At 50.2% G+C, this 23,111-nt stretch overlaps 1 protein-coding gene across 1 annotated transcript; it reads left to right on the top strand.

The window, feature by feature from the left end:
- The first annotated feature begins 3,361 nt into the window (after positions 1–3,361).
- Positions 3,362–23,109, top strand: BID (BH3 interacting domain death agonist). Its single transcript, XM_048047462.2, has 7 exons — positions 3,362–3,517; positions 15,492–15,606; positions 16,846–16,913; positions 18,158–18,368; positions 19,335–19,480; positions 21,120–21,323; positions 22,161–23,109. The coding sequence occupies exons 3-7, from the start codon at positions 16,905–16,907 to the stop codon at positions 22,170–22,172; spliced, it is 582 nt and encodes a 193-aa protein (XP_047903419.1). The 5' UTR covers positions 3,362–3,517; positions 15,492–15,606; positions 16,846–16,904; the 3' UTR covers positions 22,173–23,109.
- The last annotated feature ends 2 nt before the right edge of the window (positions 23,110–23,111 follow it).

Genomic DNA, 23,111 nt, shown 5'->3' with positions numbered 1-23,111 from the left:
TTTCCCTTGTGTTCATTCCCACAGTTGATGATAGAAGAGGAAGCCAGGAGCCTAAGGGAAGGTGATCTTGAGATGAGATAAAAAAGCAGGTGTTACAGGACTTGACTTAGGCTTTTCTATTGTCTGAACAGTTTGAGCCCTGCTGAATTACCTGGAATACAGATGGATCTTGACAAAGCCCCAATACATGGTCCTCCTTTCTCCAATTTTACGTTGCTGCTTCTATGAAAAGAAATTTCAACAAATAGCTAAAAAGTGGTGAAGGTAATCAAAATTCAATTGCAGGAACTACGATTTACTTTCTATAGTTGTAGTTCACTTCCTTAGTTTACAGTACTGGCGTGAGCCCTGGTATAGTGGAGTTCAGCATAACGAGGAGTGAGTGACACCAAGTGCCTCTCTGCTGACTTCCCACTTTGCTTTAGGCCTCCACCACTGCATGCCCTTGCTTCACCCGCCCTGTGGCAGCTCAGGAAGGTCAGCTAAGCTCTATGCAGCTCCAGAGCGGTCTCTTCAACAGCCTGGAAGGATTCGGAGGTGAAACCTCACCAGCGGGTGTCAAGAAAAGCCATTTCACCCAGGTATCTCCTGTTTGAAAAGAACAGATGTTCAGCTCGAGTGCTGGGTGTTGCATCCAGTAAATGCCAGGAGTTTAAAGCCCAGAGGAATTACAGCTGCTCCACGGCACTGCTGTGATCGAGTATGTGAGGCAAATCATAAGACTTGTGCCTTTTATTTAGCAGGCAGAGAACACGCAGGATGTGGGAAATCCCGGCCGGGGAAAACCAAACTGATGAATCTTACTTTCCTGCCCGCCCACCCATCTTCAAAACAAAGGATAAACTCTGGTGTTTGTAACGCGGCTGTTTAAAAGCAGACCTTCTAGGGCACCAGAAAGGGGGTGAGGGGCCTGGGGGATTCCTCGATGGCGCGCATGGCCTGGAGGCTAGGGATGGCAGGCCGTGCTGCGGGTGGCAGCAGTGACATGGTGCTCGCCTTCATTTGTGCACCTTGGTAGGTGGGTGGGCACTTCTCTGAGGACATTTCAAACCCTGCAGTTGTTCCTGTCTTTTTTTGGTCTCTTGTTTTCAAAAATAATGAGAGAAAGCTGAGTTACCTGGGAGGGATCTCTGGTGGCAGACGGCTGTGATTATTTCTACTCTGCGCAGGTCTCTCCCTTGGTGTCTAATAAGAAGTGGGTGTATGGGAAGTGACCACTGGACCCCCAGACACAGGAGCTCAGCTCCGTTTGTGGCTTAGGGAACACGACATCCTGCCTCTCTAATTACACTGCCATCTTGACACCTCAGGGGCTTCCCCTCAGCACATGCCCATCAAGCACCCAGGAAGGCTGTCTGATTGCAACCAGATAGCCACAGGTGCTGCTGTTTTATGAACGAACAGCCAGGCCCACGGGGAGACCGTCCTGCCTTGTTTACTCCGGCCAAGAGCTACGCTGACCCTGGAGAGCCCTGAGATGAGCGGGGTCATACTTCCTGTACAGATTAGCCATGTGTGGGTAGGAAATAACACCAGAAAAAGGCTCTCTAACAAAGCAATCTTGTCTCGGGAGCCCTGCACGGTTGCAGCTGTTGCTTTCAGTTTCCATGGCTGATGAACATAGCCCTCGGGAGCCCTGGCCCTTCCACACGTGGCCTTCCTTCCCTCGAAGCTGCCTCATGCTCTGTGCAGAGAGGGGTGAGCCAGTGGTGGGGCAGAGAGCTGGGACCCTCCCCAGATCCTCGGGCCTAGCACCTAAAAGCAATGACCATAGAAGGAGCATGAAAGCACCGCTTTCTCCGAGGAGCGGCATGGGAAGGAAGATCTCGATGGGTTCGTTAGGAACACACAAAGTCGAGATGTGGCAGCGCCTCGTTTTGGAAGCAGAGGAGAAAGATCATGCAATACAGCTACTTTGCCTCGATAAAGGCAAAGATCTTTTTTTTTTTTTTCCCACTTCTGTGTATTTTTCTCTACATTATACAACTTGCCACAAAAAAAAAAAATAGCTAGAGGGGAGTTGTGCCTAACAGTAAGAGAGAACAGCAGGTGACAAACCTGGCATTCTGGCCTCATATTGAACAGTTTATGAAAAAAATGCTGCAACTGCTGCCTACATTAGCAACTGCACTTGAGTGCAGTTCTGCATATATAAGTTCTGCATATAGGAGAATGCAAACCTAATCCTCCCAGTATGTGACCTGCCTGCACGTCTTTCCAGAAAACGGGACTGGAGGAGATTCACTTTAAAACTTTGAGCACGGCCTGAGCATGTCTTCCTCCCTCAAATCCTAAGCAGCAGCAGCAGCGGAGCTGTCACGAGAGAGAGAAGGGTCCTACAAGTGGCAGCGGGCAAAACCCGCAGTGCTGGCATGTGGGTGCTTGACTGCATCCTCCCAGAGAGAGGGAGGGGGCCTTCTGCTTCTCGTTAAGAGACATCACTTGATGGAAACGATGAAGTTGCCTCCTTCCTCTTACACAGCACTCAAAGGAAGAAAAAAAAAAAAAACCTGTCCAAACCAAACCTCATAAAAAGTACCATTTCTCTTGGCGTGTTTGCTGTAGATGCCTGTAGGCAGCAAGGGAATGAGTAAACAAAGATTTCCAAACCTGCTGAGTATGTGGTGCTTTTCTGAATGTCTCAGATACGGAACCACGTGATTTCTTTTAAATGAAAGATAACATCACTTTATTATTAATATTTTGTATAAAAATACATGAAATAATCCGAATTACTCAGATGCCAGAAACCAAAAAATATGCAGATTTCTGGGGAGAAATATACGGCTACTTTGACTAGGAAAAAAGAGAAAATAGGAGTTTTGCCTACGTGGGGCTAGCAGTGCTTCCTTTCCAAGACCAAGTTCAGCAGTTTGCAAGAAGGAAATCTCCCTGCAGATCTTTGGAATTTAGAAAACTTGGCAGAGGCTGGGTCCGGTTTCATTTCCCTGCATAATTCCTAGTAGGAAGCCATCCAATGGGTGGACGAGCACATTACTGAAGCCTGACTCAGAACCCGTTTGCCCTTGATTTTGCAGGAATCCCGAAAATACCGAGCCCTCCCGCGGGATGCCCCGCGGCACAGAATCACCGCGGTTGGAAGGGACCCCCGAGGTCACCGGGTCCAGCCTCTGACCTAACGCTAACAAGTGCCCCACTGAACCATCGCGCTGAAAGCGGTACACAGGGTGACTCGGCACGCTGGGATGGAGAGCGAGCGTGACAGGAAAACTCTACGAGAAAGAAACGAGCTTTATTTACAACGGCGCTAAAACCGCCGGGACGGATGTAAGCGCGGCGGGACGAGCCCCTAACAGCGGCACAGCCCTCACGGCGATCTCCTGTCGGCGCCCGTCGGTGCCCGTTGTTGGCCGATGGCGGCGGCCCAGCGCCCCAGGGGCGGTCCGGGGCGGTGCGGGGCGGAGCGGGAAGCATGAAATGGCGGGCGCGCGGCGGGGGCAGGGCGAGAGCAGCGCTGGGACGGAGCCGCGAGGGTCGGGGCTGCTGCTCCCGCAGGGTGAGTACGGCGCGGTGCCGCCGCCTCGGGAAGGGTCATCTCCGTACCCGGGAGGGGAGGAGAGGAGCGGGAAGACGGCGGGGCCGGCACCGGCTCGGGCCATCGCCGCTCCCCCGAGGCTTCCGCGGCCGGGCTGCGCCGGGCCGGGCTGCCCCGGGCGGCCGCCGCGGTTCTCGCCCGACCCCCTCGGGCCGTTTCTCGCCCCCCCGGTCCCTGCCCGGCGCCTCTCTCCCTGCGGTTCTCCCCTTCCTTTGTTCCAGCCCGCTGAGCCCTGCCTTCAGCCGCCTGTTTTTATTTTTGTTTTTATTAACTCGCCGCCTTCCCGCCGCGTGCTGCCTGCCCACCCGCTGTCGCTGGTATCACGATGGGGCTCCCCCCTTGCTGGCTCTGACCGGCCGCCGGGTCACCCCCGCCCCGCTGCTGCTCCCGCGGCCCGCCGCCCGGCTTTGTCCCCCTCGGCTGCGCTCTCCCAGCCCGTGCGGGGCCGTGCCGGGCGCTCCCGGGGCGGAGGGCTGCTTACCGGGGGGGAGCCCTGCGGCAGGGACCCCCGAGGGGCCGCTGCCCTCCAGCGGGAGGGGTGGCTGCGGGGACGGGGGGTGGCAGCGATGGAGCAAGGGAAGAGCGGTCCCTGCCTGCGCCTGCCTCTCGGAGCAACAGTTTGCGGTGACTCTATTTTTTTAAGAACAATATTCTATAGACTTCACTAAAAATCGCGGCACCAGCGCCTCAGAACTAGTTAAACTATGCCAGCCTTTGTGCGGAAGGCCCAGGCTCCTTTCAGAACAGCGTGCCCACTGCTCTGGTGTTTCCTGGGGTATCTGGGTCAAAATCTCGTAGTACGCTTCTTTCACGGTCTCTCCGAGTTGCTTAAAAGCCCTTTGGTGGAGGAAGGAGCAAGGTGGTTCCCCGGCAGGAAATTATTTCTAAGGTGTGCTTTCTCTTTCCTTGTAAAGGACTTTTTGCAAAAGTCCGCTTTTGTGTGTCGGGGGGAAATGATTGGGGTTCTCCTGTGAACTTTTTTTTGGTCTGTAGTCAAACTGAAACTTTTTTTCACCTGCTTATGAAGGCATAATATTGTGAAAGATACTGGTTGAAAAGGAGGTTTTTCTGCATGGTCTTTTTTTTCCTGGCATTTTTTTTTAATATAATCTTAAACCTTTTAAGAGCCTTCTTTAGGGTAAAGCAGCATCTCCTCCTTGTCATCTCCTCTGTGCTGCTGGTGATGTACAAAACGGCTGGGGAATGCACTGTATAAAAATAAGTCAAACTAATAGTTTATTTGCTGGAATTTCTGCAACCTGTCCCTTCCCATTTTCCTGCCTTCTCTTCTAGCTCTCCTCTGTCACTGAGTAACTGATTGGCGGTGCTTAAGAACCAGCCAGGACAAACTCCCATTGTGCAGGTGGAGAGCGTAAGATTTGACTGTAAATCTTATGAACAGGTTGCCTGTTACTAAGAAAGATGTGAAGATCTTGTGTTCTTACTTGCCTTCTCCTTCTAGTATATACCTGGTCATATCTGCTGAATTTAGGAAGGAAAAACAGGGCCATTTGGTTAGGTGGCTTTGTTGGGTTCCCACCAGCCCCTCGCCAGTTTCTTACAACCACCTTAGGCCAGCTGGAGCTGGCACAGCTGGGCTTGCTTGCTGTGAGTTCAGCTCCATGCCTAACCACACACCGTCGGCAGGATCGTGCTGCCTGTGCAAGCCTCGAGTCTCTGTTCTCGGGACTCGCGTGCTTGCACCCAGCACTAGAAGGCTGTGTTTGAGTAATGTGAGCACCTTGTAGAGGTGCTCAGTGTGGCTTTTGATTTCCGTTAACTCCAGGGCAGTAAGAGCTGTGGTAATTATAATTAGGGAAGGCTGGTGTGTGTGTGTAGTCTGTGAGCACCCCTAACTGGGGTTGGTTAAGCCAGGTTGTTTCCTGGTATTGTTTTTCCTGTGTAACAGGATGGCGGGGGTCATCCTCGCTCCTCAGAAGTCTAAGGAGCTGGCAGATCAAACAGACTATTCTGTGATAGGATGAAAATGCTTTATCTGGAAGCAGGCAGGCACATAAATCCTGTGACTGCCACCTCTGGAGACCTTTCCGGAGTGGCTTGGCATCTACAAGTTATTGCTTCCCTTATTGCGGGGTGCATGGGCGAATAGGACGTAATACATGTTACAGCCTTAAGCTTGTGATAGCTCCACACAGGGCCCGCTGACATAACTGTGGAGTCGTGGCTGTGAGAGGTAGGCTCCTTGATAAAGCTGCTCCTGTTGCCCCTGGATATGAACTAATAAGCAGCAGGGGGTTGGGGGAATCGGTTCAGCCGACGGTTTTCTCTATTGACAGGAACGGTCTGCGAAAGAGCAGGTTTCATTTCCACCAGTTAGCAGTTCCTCAGTTGAATTTACCAGCAAATCTGATATTTCTTTGCATAGCACCTTCCTCTGGTTTTCTCTTAGCATGCTGTGGCTTTTCGTCTGTGTCATATTGCACATTATTTGGAGCTGGAGTTATCTTCATATCTATGTGCTGTACCAAGCCAAATGCATGCAAATATTTCTAATTAGGGAGTTGAACTTGTCGATTGACTGAAGGTGCAAAACTCCTACTTGAAGTTTGATCCCATTTTAGTTTTGGATGGCTTATCTTGGGATGAGGGAGCTGGGCTAGTTAAAACTCATCAGTTAATGATTACAGGATGGATATAGTTGGTCCTTTCCCCAAAGATTTTGAATCTTTTTGACCCAAGCCAGAGAAGGGTAGAGGAAGGTAAAATGTAGAAAGAAATACTATGAGATGTGTGGAGCATCACATCTTCCTTTTGGGATTTGAAAGCAATCCGTTCTATAGCTTCTGTGATTGCCTTGATTTGTACCAGATGTCTGTAGGGGAAGGTGTCCTGGCATCCTGCTGTTACCCTGACTATAATGGGAAGTGAACAGGACTCTGTAGCTGCCAGTGCCAAGCATTAGACACCTTTCACCAGGATGAGATGGCATGGGTTGTTCCCAGCATGATTTTTGGAGCAGTTGCTCAAGGGTAGGGCACAGTAGTGTGATAATGTCTTTTTTTTTGTACCCATTTTTGCAACAACTACTCTTAAGAGTCCTCTAGTCCCACCTCCCTTCAGTAGACCCTTGGCTTAGTTATAGTGTTGTTAGGACTGCTTTGGGTGTGTAGTAATTCCTGTTCTTGATCCAGTCACCTGGCTTTCCTCGCTTTGCACCCATACAGCACTTCTTGGAGATGACAAAGCGTGCCTCCTGGTCATGGTGGGGTTTGGCTGGGCTGTCCTTGGTGGTGAATATGAGGAAAAGGTGATATGCTGCAATATATCCTTATGTGTGACACTCCCCACAAAAGGGGAGAGGGGTCACTGTGGCTCTAAACACCTTTTACGTTGAGTGTGTTGCTCAGAACTTGACTTCAAAATCCCAGGCCTCTTACTCAGCTTTGGCTAAGGTGTGAGCAGGGGACCTGGGCCGTGTGTACAGTTGTTGCCCATGTGGGTGCTGTTTTTGTTTTTACGTTCACTTTTACATTTGGATTTGGTTTTGCATTCGCTTTCTGGGACAGAACATTAATCTGTTTCCTCTTAAGCTAAAACTGAAAGTGAAATAGGCCGCGTTACTTCGTGCACAGTCATGCTTTTTCTCTTAGTAAAATCCACACTTTTCCGCAGCGCTCACAGACCTACAGCCGGAGGGCCCGAAGCAGTGTCAAGGAGAAGATTGATGCGGGTGCCGAGAAGCCCTGTGCGGCAGTGAGAAATGGTGTTCCCCGGGCAGCTGCTTGGTAGTCCTGCTGCTGCAGTTTCTAAACAGCTCCTGTTGCACTTCTTTGGAAGAGAACATTCTCTTAGCTGTGTGTTCTTGTTTAAAGGTGCTTAACAGAGATTACGCTTTCTTTGTCCTCACAGTGTTGATGAGGAGTTGCTGTTAAAAGGGTTTAATTGGATCTGTGAGTGCTGTGTTGTTACCATTGCTTTTGGTTGCAGTTTGATGAATGGTTTGCTCTGAGGTTTTGGAGGATGCCTTGGCTCCTGTCTTAAGAGATTCCATCGAGGTGACTTTTTTTTCTTTTCCCCTGGCTTCACCTGTTTAATTTCTGTGGCAGGAGTGAGAGTTGGAAATACAACACAAGAGGAGAGGGTTCTGAGGACCAGCACACTTCATGTCACCAAAGGAATGTTGTCAGGCTTCTCTGAGGATCGTCTGCTTGTACTGATGCATGGTTGCTTTCTGAAAGACAGAGGTGTTTATAGCTGTGGGGTACTTGACCTTTAGAAGGAAGGAAGCCCGTTTAAAATGCATCGTGGTGTTTTGCAGAAGTTCTCAAATACTGAGATGGTGCTGTGCATGCTGCCAGAGCAGCTAAGTGTGCAGTTGTGAAGATCTGTCTTTGTACCTCTTTTTCTGTAACTGCTTAAGACCCTCTCTTCATAGAGGGCATTCAGAGCTGGGTAAGGTGAATGGTTTCCACTTAAATTGGCCTGGGGTGTAGCAGCTGCTCTGCAGGAGGGGTGCTGAGAGGAACCTGTCCTGTGCTCAGCACTGTTGCGCAGTATCTTGGCCAGTGCCCTGCTGCCGATTGCATCAGCAGGCTTGTTTTTGTTCAGCGGGGAACTTTGGTCGGGTTCCCTTACGACGTACTGTTCCTTGCACACCTAGTCCCAAATGTCCCCTGCTGATCCAGCATTTAAAATTCTGTGCTGGGAGCATCTTTGCAGCTTCTCTTTTTCAGAAAGCACCGTGGATACTCCTTGTACTCCTGAGTCTGGAGTTCTTGTCCAGCAATATGGTCTGGAGTGTGCCACTGGTGGTGTCCCTATGTCTGTCTTTCCTCACCAGTTCCCTTCCTTGCTCCTGTGATGTCGCAGTTAGGCAAAGTCAGCTCACTTGCATCCTTTACTGGTGGTATCAGCTGTGAAATGTACCTAAGTTGCAAGGTGAAGCGGCATTCCTGACTTTCTGACTGACCCGTGCTCATGCTGGCACATGTTAACAGAGTATGGGTGTTCAAAACGAGGAGGTCTTGTCCTCTAGTTGGCGTGACAGTTTCTGTGTCCAGTCCTCCTTTCCAAGGTCTCTTGGTTGCCAGCAATTGTCTGAGCTTGCCCAGGTGGCACCTGAGTTTGTCAGCCATTTCTGCCAGGTGGCAGAGGCTGCCTGCTCCGTCCCTGGGGCTGGGCGCTTTGTCCCTGCTCGACTGCAGAGGCAGACCGGAGCGCAAGCAGCTGGTGCTTGTGCCCCCAGCAGGGCCATCTTCTAGATCTGGAAGAAAACCTCTAACCTGACACCGCCATCTGCACAGGCTCAGTCTCAGATCAGCATAACCACACACGCTGCAGCAGCCAAGATCCAAATCTTGCACCTTCCTTTTTGGGTGTGGAGGTCCCCAAAATACAGAGACGCGCGGATTCCCTTTGGGTCCAGCTGAATCCAGGTTCTGGCTCTAAGCGTTGGGGCAGTGCAAGCTGCGGACTTTGTGCTGACTAAACCCAGCCCTGGTGCATCCGTAGGCTGGCTTCTGAGAAATGCTGAACAGTGTTGTCATGCTGCCTCCGGCACTGGTCTGACAGAAAAACCACAGTCATCACAAGGGCCTACCTCTTCCTTTTCCTCTTTAAAGAGGACTAGCAATGCGGCAGTGCTCCTTCCTGTTCACTGACGGTGCCACCTAGGGACTGGGTGAGAGCATTTTGAGCTGAATGAAAATTAAGGCTGATGAGGAAGTGGGATGGCTTGTCCCACTAGGAAGTCGTGGAACGGCCTCTGACAACTAGAGGACTGCTGTAGCTCGTGTAGTCAGCATAATCTCCAGCCAAAAGCACAGAATTAAAAATAATGCGAAACCTCTGGGAGACTAAATATATCTCTAATAAAAAGGTCAGTCTAACTCTCCTCTTTAGAAGAGTCTCCAGTACAGCTTTCCTTTCAAAAAGGGGAAGAAAACCCCCACTGAACCAGCTGCAGTGTGTCTGAGCCCACGTGCACAGCTGGGGATACTGTCCAGGCTGAGGTGCGCCCTTAGTGCGGTGTGATTGTGAAGGAGCCACAGAGAAACTGCCCCAGCTAAGGAGCGTCTGTTGGTGCCAGGCCTTGGTGTCCCATTTACAGCACCAGCGCCACAGACTGCTGGGAGGTAAGTATGCAATGAAACTGTTAGGAGCAAAAGTATTCAACGTGTTTCAACGTATTTTTTATCAACAGCGTTACGGGCAAACAGCAGGTTTCTTCTTTTTCTTTCTTTGCTAGAGTGCTTGGAAGTGGTGTTGCTCACAAATCTTAGAGGAGGAAGCAAGCTGAAGCTGGAAGCGAGAGAAACGAAAGCCAACAATCTCGAGCAGTTGGCACTCATACTTGGGAGTGGGAGGGATGGATGAATTTAGGTGTCTGCTGTGTTCCTGACGGGCAGGGTATCTTCCCAAAGAGCCTAGCAAATAAATCACAAGTCATGGGGTTTGTCCTGTGCTGTGCCACAGACTTGCTGGCATTTCAAAGTATTCTGCCCCATGGCTTGCCAGCTTTACCACTTCTGAAATGAAGCCAATGATATATCCTCCCTCTGAGACACGTGCATGGAAAACGCCTGTAGTTTGGAAGCTGCTGCCTATGATGGGAAGTTCCCGAGAAACCTGAAGCCAGTAGCTGTGGTATTAGCCAGAAGGTACCAAGCAAGTGATTTGGTTTCGTGGTAGCACGTGTACAAAGAGGCTTGTTCAGCCCCTCCTTCGCCTGGCTGATACTGTGCGATATCTGTCTGCCCTCCCCAGCCCCTCACCTGAGCTCTTCTTTCCTAAGCCTTAATGAAATCCTTTAGGAGGACAGCAGGTCTCGGGGGGGTAAAAGCTTGGGGCCTTCTAAGAGCTGTTAGGGGCTGGCATGTGCTTTGCAGGCTGAGCAGTGACGAGGATAGATCTTCGGTGGTCAGGATAACATTAGGGTTAAACTTGTTAAGACTTGTTAAACTTGGTACTGCCTCATTTAAACTTTTTTTTTCAGATCAATAATTTTCCTTTTTACTGTGGATTTTCTCCCTCTCCCCTTGCAAAGCCTGAGGTGCACGTGCAGCTGCTGTGTGAGCAGTCAGGCTTCTTCCACAGCTAGAGTTGTGGGGAAGGAGCCTGGTATCAGCTCCTAGCTGGGCCATGCAGTTCCTTTTGGATTCGTGTGCTAGAAAGTGTGTGTGGCAGAGTGATGGGGGATTCCTGGGGACCTTGGGCTGCATGATGTGGATTTTGTTTACACAGAAATGCCTGTGGAGGTGTTAAGGACAATAGACTGGCACAGCTCAGAAATCCTCAAATAAGGAACTTGGTAGAGATCTGTGGCTTGTTTCTGACTTCGCAGTACTGATGCATGTAAAGCAGTCGTGCCTGTGGCATGCTTTGGGGAGCGTCGTGAAATTGGGTGGCTATGGCTTGAAATGTGGATTTAAATGCCAGGAGACAGAGCAAGTTGCATCAGCTCCAAGTGCCCCAGTGTCCCCGTCTGTAAAATGATCCCTCCTTCTGTAAAGGGCTCTGCAGCTCAACAATGAAGCGTTCGCCTGCCAGACAGGTAAAGGCCACCGGGTCCAGAGTTGGACAAACAGGTACTGTTCCCTTTACTCCACAGTGATGTCATCCTGACTGCCAAAAATAACTTCCTTATCTCCAGCTGTCAGGCAGAGAAATCAATGCGCAGGCTGTAAGCTCTCCCCATAATGACTGATGCCTTTTCACAGCTTCTGCTTTGAAGGCTTGAATTTGCTCCTAACCCAAACGTGAAACAAAGATAAGTATCTTGACAGCTCGCACACTAAGTGCTTTGACTGATGGCGGGGCAGTCCGGGTGTTTGTACAGGATGTGTCCTGGAATCTAGACAAGCTGTTACGGGAGCCAGCGCCACCGACTGCGGCTGGGAAGTGTCTGTGACCAGGCGGTGTCTGGTGCAGCTGGGGATGGCTAACCACAGGCCAGGCTGCGAGGAGAGGTGAGGGATCCGAGGGAAAAGTGATGGCAGGCAGGGGCACTGCACGGCATGGATTCCTTTCTGCCTCGTCTTGGGGGTGCAGTGAAAGTGTGGAGAAGGGATGAAAGCTGATTGTGCTCAGCGTTATTGCTGTGGGGGTTCTGGGACCTATGCATCTTTGTGGCTGCCCTGAGAATAATGGCTGCTACTGAGAACTTCCCCCAACAGCAGAGCTCTGTGCTGCTCTTAGAGCAGGTGAAACCTTTGTGTGCTTTGTGGCTGTATCATGTCTGTGCGTAGCTCCTCACCTGGGAAGAGGAAACTGTGTGCTTGCAGTGGTTGCTCTCGAATTAGCTAGTGTGTGGCGGTGTACGGCCCTTCAGGATGCACACAGTACCAGCTGAGAAGTGGCGTTTGTCTTGGAGGAAGCCTCGGAGGCTTGCTGTGGAGGAAGCCACCACAGGATCCTCCTGTGAAAGCTGGGATGCGTGAGGTGACGACGTGAGCTCTGCCATCCTGTGCTGGCAGGCAGCTGGTGAGGGATGTGCTGCTTTGCCTGCAGTCGTGTTCGTGTAGCGCTCAGCCTGTGTCGCGGCAGGCACTGCTTCGGTGGGCAGGAGAGGATCGAATGTGGAGGGTGTGTTAGCAGGTTAACACTTGTGTATTTGTGCTGGAAGTCGTCATGGGACTTGTAAGAAAACAGAAGTGCCTTGGGAAAGTGATCGCCGTGGTCATTTCCAGCTGTCGGATCCCAGGGAAAGCCCAGGGTGCGTGCAGGTACGTTTACATCCACAGAGGCCCATGCAGCAGCTTTTGTGCAAGTGCTACAGGGAAGCGATGCCCTTACTGTTTTAGACTGAGTTTATCTTTTGAGGTCAGACCCCTTGTGGGAAATCTGTCAGTCTTTCAGCACGTTTCAGTTAGGAGAAATGCTTGTTGTGTCATGTCCTTCACAGCCCCGCAGGAGCACACGGTGGCTTTTAGGAGGAATTTTGAATAACTTTGTCTCTCTGTGCCCATGTGTTTTCTCCTGTCAGTGAGACTCCTTGGATGCTCTGCTCTGTGTTAACACAGGACAGCTTTTTCTTCTGGTGCACAGTTTGAATAGGAGGGGTTTCTTCTTATGCTATTTTTTTAATGTTTTTGCTTGTTTTGTTTTCCCACCCGGAGGTTACCTGCCCTCAAGTTGCAGTGATTCAGCTCTACTGGTCTGGCACCGTTTCAGTGCACAGCTCGTAACTGAGCAGGCAGTGGTCACTGAGGTATGGAGGGGGAGGAAATAAGGAGATGAGAGAGATTTGCCACTGCATAAATGGTAACAAGGAAGATCAGCAGACTTACAACTGCAGCTGTGTTTATCAGTGACTGTTCTGCTGAGTGTCGTCTTGACACAGTGCTGAGCTGCAACAGAGACTGTGAAAGAATAATGCATTTCAAATAAATTGGTACTTTACCTCAAAAATCGTCCTCCATAAAATACTTTCCAAGACTTCTAGCAGTTGTAAAGCAGCCTTAGCAGGTGATCTAGTTTTACTCTGAATCTGAGTACAGATGGAGTTTGTAGTCTCCATCTCTATCTTATTTTCATTTTCCTACTAAAGATACTGTTCATCCCATAATAGACAACTTCTTCCATCCATTGGGAGACGTCTTAAAATCTTGATCTACAGCTACCAGGATTCAAAAGCTTTAATGAATTAAAATATTCAGATAGCATTGGTATGATTGCATTTGATTGTTCAGGGGTTTGCTCTTTAAGGGTCTGATTTATATTTTTTTTGAGATGCCACTAAGGAGTTTGACTTCTCAGGATGAGCTCTGTGAATATCAAAACCCCTTGTATTGATTCAAGGGAGTTACCTAAAATTTGAGGCCTCTGGAACTACTAATTATTTTTTTAAAAAAAGCTTCCTGTCTCTATAGTAGAGAGCCATTTTGTGGCAGGAAAGAAGTTATTTTTTCCTGTTCTCAGGTGTGTTTTTGACCACCCAAGTGGAACTTGTTTAGCCAAAGGCTGGAACCCCTCAGGGGCTTTCACTGCCTGGGTGGTGATTGCTTGGTGTGGGAAGAGCTCATGAAATTACCAGCTTCAAGCTTCTTTGTCTCAATTTTTTACCATATAAGTACTCGAGTGCAGCTGGGGGGGACTTTGTTTGTTTTGTCTGTTTTCTTTTCTCTTTATGTCAGGCCCTTAGCTCAGCCCAGTGGACAGGAGTGGACAACCTCTCAACTTGCAGTGAGGACGGGTGATTTTATTTTTGTGTTTTTTAAATATCTTTATTTTTGTGGATTCGCCCTGATGAGTGTAACTTAGATAAAGTGGAGATGACTCCCAGAGGGAAAGGGGATGAGGTGATCCCCCACGTATTGCAGGTGTCTCCCTGGGAGGAATGCCAGGGCAGGGGCTGCTTAGCCCTCTTCCCCCTGCGTTGAAGCTCCTGTCCTTTCTGCCATGACCAGCTTATGTGCTTTTTTTTTTCTTTGAAAAGCACAAAGAGCTTTCCAAATGTGACGATAGGATGGTCAGAGCTGTAGCCAGGCAAGCGAGGCTTGCTGCAGCTTTCCAGGAATTCACGCGAGGAGCGTGCACAGGCCGGCCTGCTCCAGCGCCCCTTACTGGCTTCGTGCGCTGGCGGGGAGCGGTGCAGGCAAGGCGCTCGCTTGGGCATGCCCCAAGCCTCCGTGCCCTGCCTCTCCAGCCCTACCCAGAGAAATGCCTATGGGCATGCTGGGGGGGGGGGGGGGACGGACGTCTGTGTGTGTCCAGAATAGGTCTTTGTTCTGGTAGATTTGTATTTGCAGATTTGGGGGTGGAGCAGGGTGCCTGGTTTCCTTTCCGGACTGGAGCAGTCTGTGCCTCGCTTTTAGAGCAAGGAGGGTTTCTTGCAAGTAGTGTTTCTCTCAGGCTGTCTCTTCTTTATGAATATTTGGATTGTGCCAAAGGGCTTTCCTGTCAGTGTGAACTAGTGTGCCAAAAACAAATAAAAAAAAAAAAACCTAGGGAATCCAGATTTTTTAAAGCCACAGTTTGAGCTTTCCTTAGAAAGTTGTGACAGGTGACAAACACCGCAAGGTGTCTCGACTCCTATTTCCGTTCCATCCTCCTTTTATAAGTAAGAAAGATGGCTTCTGTTCGGGCTGACACCTTATTTAGTCTGTTTATCATCTCCTGACTGTACTCAGCTGACCTTCCAGCAGATTTCTGGAATTCCTCTCCGTGGGGAAGGAGCAGGTCATCCTGTAGCGCTTTGCCTAGGTCAGGTGGAAGCGGTCTTCGTGTGAAGTTTTGCTAGAGAAGTCCCACTCAGCTAGTTTCACTTGCGCATCTGGATGCTTACTTGTGCACAGGCTGCAGCTGCCGGGGCTCGAGTGGCACCGCACGCCGGTCAGAGCTGCAGGACACCTGCCCTGCATCTGCGCCGCCGTGCCCAGCGAGGATGGCCTCGCTTCTCCCCTCTTGAAAGAGGGGGAGACTTGCTCAGCATGTACTCGTATTCCAGAATTAGAACCTGAGCCCAAATGAGTCAGCGTGGGTTAGTCTGACCAGTTGTGCAGTAATGCTGTGGTCCCACGTGCAGCTTTTGGCATCGGCCGGAGCTGGGTGGGGATGACAGTCCTGGGGGAGCCCACGGTCGCTGCGGTGAATGTGGGATTTGAGGCAGATGTGATGTGGGCAGCACAGGCTCAGTACTACTTCAAGCCTCCTGTGGTCTCAGCCATGGTAGTTCAGGAGCTGGTGTTTAACTCGGCAGGCATTTGTGTCAAAGGATATCCCCTTTTCCCTAGTGGTAACACAAATGCCTCTGTTCTGGGCTGGATTGCTTTGAATGGAGAATGTTACATAAAAAATCTGCAAGTTGAGGCTTTGCTTAGCTTACAGGTAAGTTACTGATCTGGGTGACTCCTGAGGAGTTTGCACAAAGCCAAGGTCCTGCTGCTGACTTAATGCTAAATTCTCAATTTCCTCTTGATTCTGGGGATGCTTTATCAAATTCTCCAACCGTAATCAACATCTCTCTCTCTTCCAGCAAAGGCAAAGCCCAGGAGAAGGGTCGCCCTGTTCTGTTGCAGAGCTCCTGTCAGGTCCCAGGAAATCAGAGGGGACTGCGTTCTAACCAGGCAGCACCTCTTTAGGTGGTAGAGGTGAGTGGCAGCAGTATGGATTTGAACCGAACAGAGAAATTGCATGATGCAAAGCAATCTGTTTTAGGAAGCCAGAAGTTTAGTATAATGATTAAGTGAAAAGAAGAGCCCATGGCTGAAAGGCTGGTGTGGGCTATTGTGTTTTTTAAAGTATGTTTGAGGTTGTGTTTTGGTTCTGGGGACTTCTAAGGGTCTTTGAAAAGCTGGGAAATTCCTGGTCTCTAGAAGCTGTTACTGTAGTTTCCTTCAGAGTTTGAATTCATTTCTGCTTTCACTTCCTCCCTATTTTCCCACCTGCACGCTTACCCCTCCACAACTGTGTTTTAAATAATTACTACAATAAATTAGGGTCTGTCATTGTGAGTCCAGATTTTGGTGGCTAGCTGGTGATCTGGTCGGGTGGGCTCTTGGGTGCTTTCACCCCGTTTGGGGTCAGCAGGTACCTGTGCAGCAGCCAGGCTATTGCCTGGGGTGAAGAAGGCTGGGTGGGAATGCAGTGCCTGTTTTCAGGCAGGCCCTGCTCGATGAGAGTCAGAATTAATTCTGCATGTGGTTTTGGGGCTGTTGCACATGAGGCAGCAAATGCAGATTTCAAACTGCATTCTTCCCCTCTTGTCTTGGCCTTTGCTAGGTAGTCCTGTGCGCCTGGTGCTTGCTGTGCTGCTCCAGCACCTCTCCTGCCCTGTGACTTGGGCTGCCAGGTGTGGCTTCTTGGGCTGCTGGTCTGGCCAACCCGCAGCCACACCTGTCTGGATGAGAAGTGAGCACTGCGCTCTTACCAGGCCCCTTTTTTTGGTGGGTGAGGGAGGCCACCCCTGAGCATGCTCTGAGACCCCTCCCTGCATGCCACTTCCCTTGGCACTGCCTGGGTGTAAGACAGGCTGAGGGCTGTCAGCCCTGAGCACCCACCGTGGGGGCAGGGGAAGCTGTGAGCTGTTGTTTTTCCCACTTCTGCCAGTCAAACCTCTCTGGAGGCTTAGCAGAGTTTCGTTGGTGTGACTGAAAGCCTTTGACACTTGATGCCCTCCGTGTTCCTAGATATTTGTTGGAAAAGTGTTGAAACAAGCCTGAGTATATGCATGTATCTCTGTGTGTGGGGCCTTCTTCATAGGCAGCACTTTCCAGAGGCGTGGGTGTGTGTGTGGCTGTGAGACAAGGGCGGACCCATAAGCAGGACTTCAAGATATGTGTATGTGGGAGTTATTTTTTGCCTTTCACCATTTATTCTCACTCTTGCAGGGCAAGGACTTTGATCTGAAGCAGAGGGTGACAAGAGTCGCTTTGTTTCTGAACCTATCATGGAACAGGTTGGTTTCAAATGTGACTGAAGTCACTGGTTCTCTTGTGCGCTTGTTCTGAGACACCTTGAAGGGGCTGAGTTTCAAAAAGTATGGGCTCATCTTCCTCAGAGTTCATGCTGGGGCTTCTGGTGCTGCTCCTCTCCGTCATGAATACAAACAAAAAGCAGATGGAAACATCTAGTTTGCAAGCTGCTTCCTCAGTCTCAGTGTGAGACTTGAGATGCAGCTGACTTTAAGAGCCTACAATGTCTCATTAAGCAGCAAATTACGAAAACTGATAAACCAACTGACACATTGCTGCGATCAATTTATTAGTGTTTTGTGTGATATTAAACACAATCCTGAAGCTACTATTTATCACACACAAGTCTTGCTAAACACTTAAACTACTGTTGAAATGTCTGCCACTGTCTGTACCACGCTTAATGTTAAGGTACAATTCTAGCCCTCTTTCTTCTGCCTTTCCTTAACTCTTCTGACCATAAATCTGATGACAAGTCCAGTGGGTTGTTCGGGGGATTGTTGCTGGTGTCCCAGTGAGCATTGCTGCTGTCTGTAGACACCCATGCTCAGATCATGGAAGGTGTGCTTTCTCTTGATACCTGATCATGCACCTTACTTTCCATTTGTTTCCATTTCCAGATGTGTTGCCCTTGTTCCACTTCTTTGCCCAGTCTCCTCCCAAGTAAATATGATGCCACAGGCATCTGAACGGGTTTATTGTGGAGCTTGTCTAGATCCCTTTCAAAAGGGAGAAGAAATGCAAACTGTAGATTTTGGAGGCTTATGCTGTTCTCTGCGTTCCCCACCTTGTTACTGTTCTGCTCTGATATTTAAATGGGGAGCTGTTGGCTTAGTTCAGTACAGGAAGCAGAATGCCCAATTCCCAAATACCTTCGAAATGCAGATCTGTGAAAAGAGGCGGGTGACTTGTACTGAGTACACAGCTGTGGTCTAGAAGAGTTCTGATCAGGGATTTAGTCCATGCCACTGCTAGAAACATGCAGGAAGAGGTGAGCTGGTGCCTTCACTGCGGGTTGGTAAGAACAGAGCCATCTAGTGTTAGCCATCAGACAGTTCAGTGTGCGCACATCCAGGAGTTGGCGTTAGTTTGCTCGTCTTGTCAGTTGGGCATCATCATGCAATGGGCCCAAAGGAGGCCAGAAGAAGGTGCTCACCGATTGGAAAACAGAATCTGCACAGACCTACTGAGTGGGACATGGGCTTAACAGTGATTCCTTTATGTTTAGGATATCCATAGCGATGGATTTAACCAGATGGAGCGCATGCTATTGTTTGCTTTCCTGGAGGAGTCCTCTGGTTGTGAGTTTAAAGAGCAGCTGCCATCCCTACGAAGCCAGGGGATTGTGTACCCTCTGCAAGACATCCTCTACTGTGACAGTGATGGCGAACTTCAGACTGATGGGAATCGGAGTGGCCACTTCCAGAACGGTGAGCAAGGTGAGTGCTCTTTTCTCCTTCCTACATGCTTTCTCTGAAGGTCGCAGGCTTTTTTTTCCTTCCCCTCTTTACTCTTCTGCAACAAACCATCAGTAACGTTCTCTCCACTGAGAAACTTCAGAGTTGATGGTTGTGTTGGCTGGGATTTTAATCCTTGGGGTAAGACAGCTAGTGCAGTGTATCTCCCTGTGGATTTCAGGACCGCCTGTCTGCAGCACATCAGACAAGGGGCACAAAGCTGGTACTAATGATTGCTGCCCTTGCTGTGATCTTAAGCAGTTCTGCTAGCCTCACGCTGCTCCTCAAGGAGTTTGAGTACTTGGGTTAGGTTTTTGGAGCAACTCTTTTTCTGGTACTGAATGAATCCCTTTGTGCTGTACCAGTGTGGCAGAAATGGCTTCTCAGTTTCTTGTGCTGTTCCTGTTTCACTAGCCATGAGCAGCATGGCTGTTGCCCCTTGCCCAGGATGTGTCAGCTGGCACACTGATCTCAACCCAAGTAGCACGAAGAGTTACTTGTCTACAGTAAACATGTGTCCATCGTGTAAAGCAGTATTGATTTCACACCCCAAAGCAACAATGGGAAGCTCTGCCAAAAGGAGGTGCTATGTTTCACACTGTTCCCTTTCCCTTCCTAGAGGGGGTGTTGGCTGTAGCTGTCCTGCACAAATCTTGGCTGGATATGTTCTGACTCCCCTCCTCAAGTTTTTTGTTTAGGGTAATGAAGCATTTTACTTACACTACACCTTAAAAAGCTATTTGCTTCTTAAGCAAATGTCTGGCAAATGAGGAGTTGGCGGCACAAGTGACCTGTAGTACAGGCAGCTGTCACAATAAGGGAGAGACTGGAGGTGGATGGGGAGGAGGCTGGTAATAGCGATGGGCAAAATGTCATGGGTCAGCTTACCTGCACTGAACCCAGTCTGACTGCAGCCTGTGAACTAAATCCTGCTGTCTGTGTTGGCAGTGTTTGACCCTGAGGTAAATGAAGAAATTGTCCGGACCATTGCTGCTCAGCTTGCTGAGATTGGAGACCAGCTGGATAAAGAAATCAAAGCAAAAGTAGTAAATGATCTAGTGCAGCACTTCCTGAATGAGAATCTGTCTAGAGAGGTGAGTGAAAAACAACCTGATTAGTAGATCCACTTCCAGCTTGCACATCCTTCCTGCTGTAACTCAGAAGCATCAGGCTTGTAATGCATCTCTTTGCTGTTCTCATGCCTTAATTATTGCAATTTTAACATGCAGCCCTAACACTAACCTTCGATGCAAGGATTTTACTAGAGCCGATGCTGTGATGGACCTGTATGCTGTGGCAGCCTTTGCCCTGCCAAGTGGGTTACTTGTGCTCTTTGTCCCCTTTCTGCAGATGGGGAAACAGAGGTAGTTGTGGACAAGGACTGACTTTCAGAGGTAGTTTGTCCTTTATTTTGTTGTCTCAAGGGTTTATCTTTAAAAATCAACTGTCTGGTTAAGGTTCAGTATTTGTCCTTAAGATCTTTGAACTCATGCTGGGTCCTGTATGTCTGTTGCTTGTCACATGGGCAAAACTTGAGCACTCCTAGAAGCTTGGTTTGTGTTTATTACAGTACACTGTGAGACAGCAAGTAGTGAAACCCAGTGCTTCCTTCTATAGCGCCTTAACCCTTTAGCTTACAGGCTGTCAGCGTTGGGAGTAGCACTGGGGTTTGGCCTAGATGGGTGACCTGCTAAAGAGGCCTCTCTGGGTGGCACCTCCACCACTCCAATGCCATGTCTGTCCCACCAAATGGTGTAATGTGGCTTGGTCCTTGGCCCAGCATCTACCGTGCCTCACTGCTCTGCACAGGAAATAATTGGAGGCTTGTGGTATTAAACCTTCCTCTTAAGGATTGGATCCACATCTGGATCCAGAAGCAGTTTGCTTCCCCAGGGCCTTTTTGGCATCTTCAAGATATAACTGGTTATTTGGCTTGTTTGTCTTTCTCTGCCTGTGATGAAGCTTCCTATGCTCCAGAAGCTAGTGCTGCCTTTGATTTGAGGGTATGCCCTTTCTGAAAAGGCAGGACTGAATTTTTTGGGGTGTTTCTTTTTGTTCTGTCCCCCAGCACTTGGCAGGTACACAAACTGATAGCATTCCCCACTCCTTGGGTCTTGCTGTCCACCCAGTTAGGTTCCAGACTTCAACTTTATTGCCTAAGCTTTCAGTCCTCGATAAGGCAGAGACAAACATGACCAGGCAGACCTTGATTTTTTTCAAACTAGTGGTGTAGCTTGATGTGTGCATGCACACATCCTGCTTGGGAAACTGATCCTGGGAGCAAGACAGTGTTCTGAGCCTGGACCCTGTCTCCAGCTCCTGCCTGTTTGAAGGCTTTTCTTTGAAACTTGCCTTGTTGTCCCCCCCCAGGCTGGTGCCACTGATCTTCCCTCTGTTTAAGGTAGGTTCCCCTCACCTGGGAGCCCAGGAATCCTGGGTCATCTCAGGACCAGGCAGGCTAGGTGCAAATCCTGGGGAGGCGTGGTGGCTGTTCCTCCCTGAGCACGAGGCAGTGTCTGAATCTTCCAGTGTTGTTTCCATTGTTTTTTGTCTTGGGTGAGCAGCTGAGCTCTGAGGTACCATCCTTACTGCCACCAGGGGGTGCCTGCGAAGGAGCACAGCACCTCGTGGGGTGCCCCTACAGTCATATGGGTCACTGGCATGGTGCTGGCTGTGCCAAGACCTCTTTCTCCCACAGCTGCTGCACTGACACCCTCTCTTCCCTCCACACAGGAGATAACCCGGTGCCTGTCACAGGCTGTGGAAGTGCTTGCGAGAGCCATCCCCTCAGACCTGGAACGAGAGAAGGCCATGTTGGTGCTAGCAATGGTCTTAACTAAGAAAGTGGCAAATAAGGTGCCCTTCCTTCTACAGCGTGTCTTCAGCACCACTGTGAACTACATCAGCCAACACTTCCACGGCTACGTTGCCAGAATGGTGAGTGCTGTCACACAGCCCTGCGGCTCTGAGAGTTACAGCCAGACTTAAATGGCTTAGGTCGTGTCCCATGGGAGTAACCAGCTGCCTGCTCTGGGCTCTGGCGGCTTGGTGGGGAGGAGCTGCCCGTCCCTTGCAGAGCTCTGACAGCCTGATGCGCTGAGCAGGGTGTCACTTCTGCTTGCCCCAGTCCCGCAGCAACAAGCAGACAGAGGGGATTTATTCTGTGGGGCAGAAAGACGTGAGGGGTTGCCTCTCTTGTCCATGCAGCCACCCTAGTGGCAGAGAGGTGGCCTGGGTGTGGAGTGCTGCAGGGCAGTGGGACAGCAGCCCCCAGAGCGCCTGGCTCGTGTCTGCCTTGCAGTGCTCATGTTATGAGGCAGCGGCACTTCAGTGTTGCTTGGCGCTGCCCTCCCCTTCGCTCAGCTTAGCCTGAGGGGGGTGAGCTGCTGCAGGAACCTGTCGCTGCTTTAAGAGACCGGCCCCTGTGCTGCCACGGAGCAGGGCAGGCAGGCAGATGGCTGCGTGTTAATGGGGAAACAGAAGCGGGGCCCGGGTAGGGTCTGCTCCCCTGGGACTGCTGGTGGCCCCACACCCCTGCCATCCCAGCAGAGAGCAGCGCTGGGGTGGTGGCAGAGCCGCAGCACAGCAGGTGGCAGAGTTGAGGCAGACTTCGTGGAGCTGGAGAGGCAGCGCTGCAACAGGCCCCTGCCCGCTCCCCTGCAGCACAGGCCGTGCTGCTGCTGCCTTACCCTCCCTGGGGGCTGCAGGCACAGGGCTTGTGGCTGGGGCGAGGCTCTGCGGCTGCTGATGCTGGTTCTGTTTCTTTCCCTCCAGCTGCGCGAGTGAGAGATCTCCAGCCCTTGGTGTGGAGAGCGGGTTTCTGAAGACTTTAACATCTGGATTTGCTCAAATTACTTCTGTTCTTAACTTTGAAATACAGCTGTGAAAGGGAAGGCAGAGCTTTGTAGATAGGCTTTTGTAGACTAGCACGGCAATGATGGTAGTGTGAGCTGCATGACAGGTCTGCCAGTGCCTGTAAGGTAGAGTGCTTACCCTTGTCTATTTCACCAGCTTGGGTTTTTTCTTTTCCTTTTCTTCCCCTGTCCCTGTTGGTAGCAGATGTAGTGCAGGGAGGGTGCGGTGGGCACTGAGCTGTCCCTCCCTGTGTTTCTCCTCGCCAGCTGATGGGTTCTGCAGGCTGTTGTGCTGCAGCTGGGCCCTGCCATGTGTGAGCCCTTCCCAGGAAGGCAGCGAGCTGTAGAAGGGGTGGTTTATCAGCACAGCCCACCATGGCCTGCGTGTGTGTGGGGGATCAGCTCCATCTCAGAGGGGTGCTGGCAGCAAGCAGCCTTTAAGAAAGTAGGGATGTCTGGCTGGGGATGGCTAAAGTGAAGGTGCTACATCATCAATCCACATCAACCTGTGGTTGCTTGAAAAATCAAAACAAACTTTAGGTACAAGGGTGACTTGTCGGGGGGAATGCAGTCTGGCTATGCTGGAGGAAAGGTAGTCTTTAGCTTTAGCGCAGCTTGCCAGAAAGAGAGAGAAGGTAACAGCCGTGTGCCCGGCAGTGTACCTGGCATCTCTTGTCAGCAACCTCTTGTGTTTGTGTCTCAGGTTCAGCTAACAAATGTGGACTCAGGGTCTTTGATACTTGTAGCAATCACACACAAGGTGGCTGAGGTTTTGGGGGTGATTCAGCTGCCCCTGAAGAAATTATGTAAATACTTCAGTGTTTTTGCTCATTGTTTTTTTTAAATAAAAATTGTCTGTTCTCATGGCAGT

The sequence above is a fragment of the Anser cygnoides genome, chromosome 1 (genome assembly GCF_040182565.1).
Source record: "Anser cygnoides isolate HZ-2024a breed goose chromosome 1, Taihu_goose_T2T_genome, whole genome shotgun sequence".
In the NCBI taxonomy this organism is placed as follows: Eukaryota; Metazoa; Chordata; class Aves; order Anseriformes; family Anatidae; genus Anser; species Anser cygnoides.
Note: the sequence above shows the minus strand (reverse complement) of the source record. Positions and strands in the feature narration are given on the sequence as shown.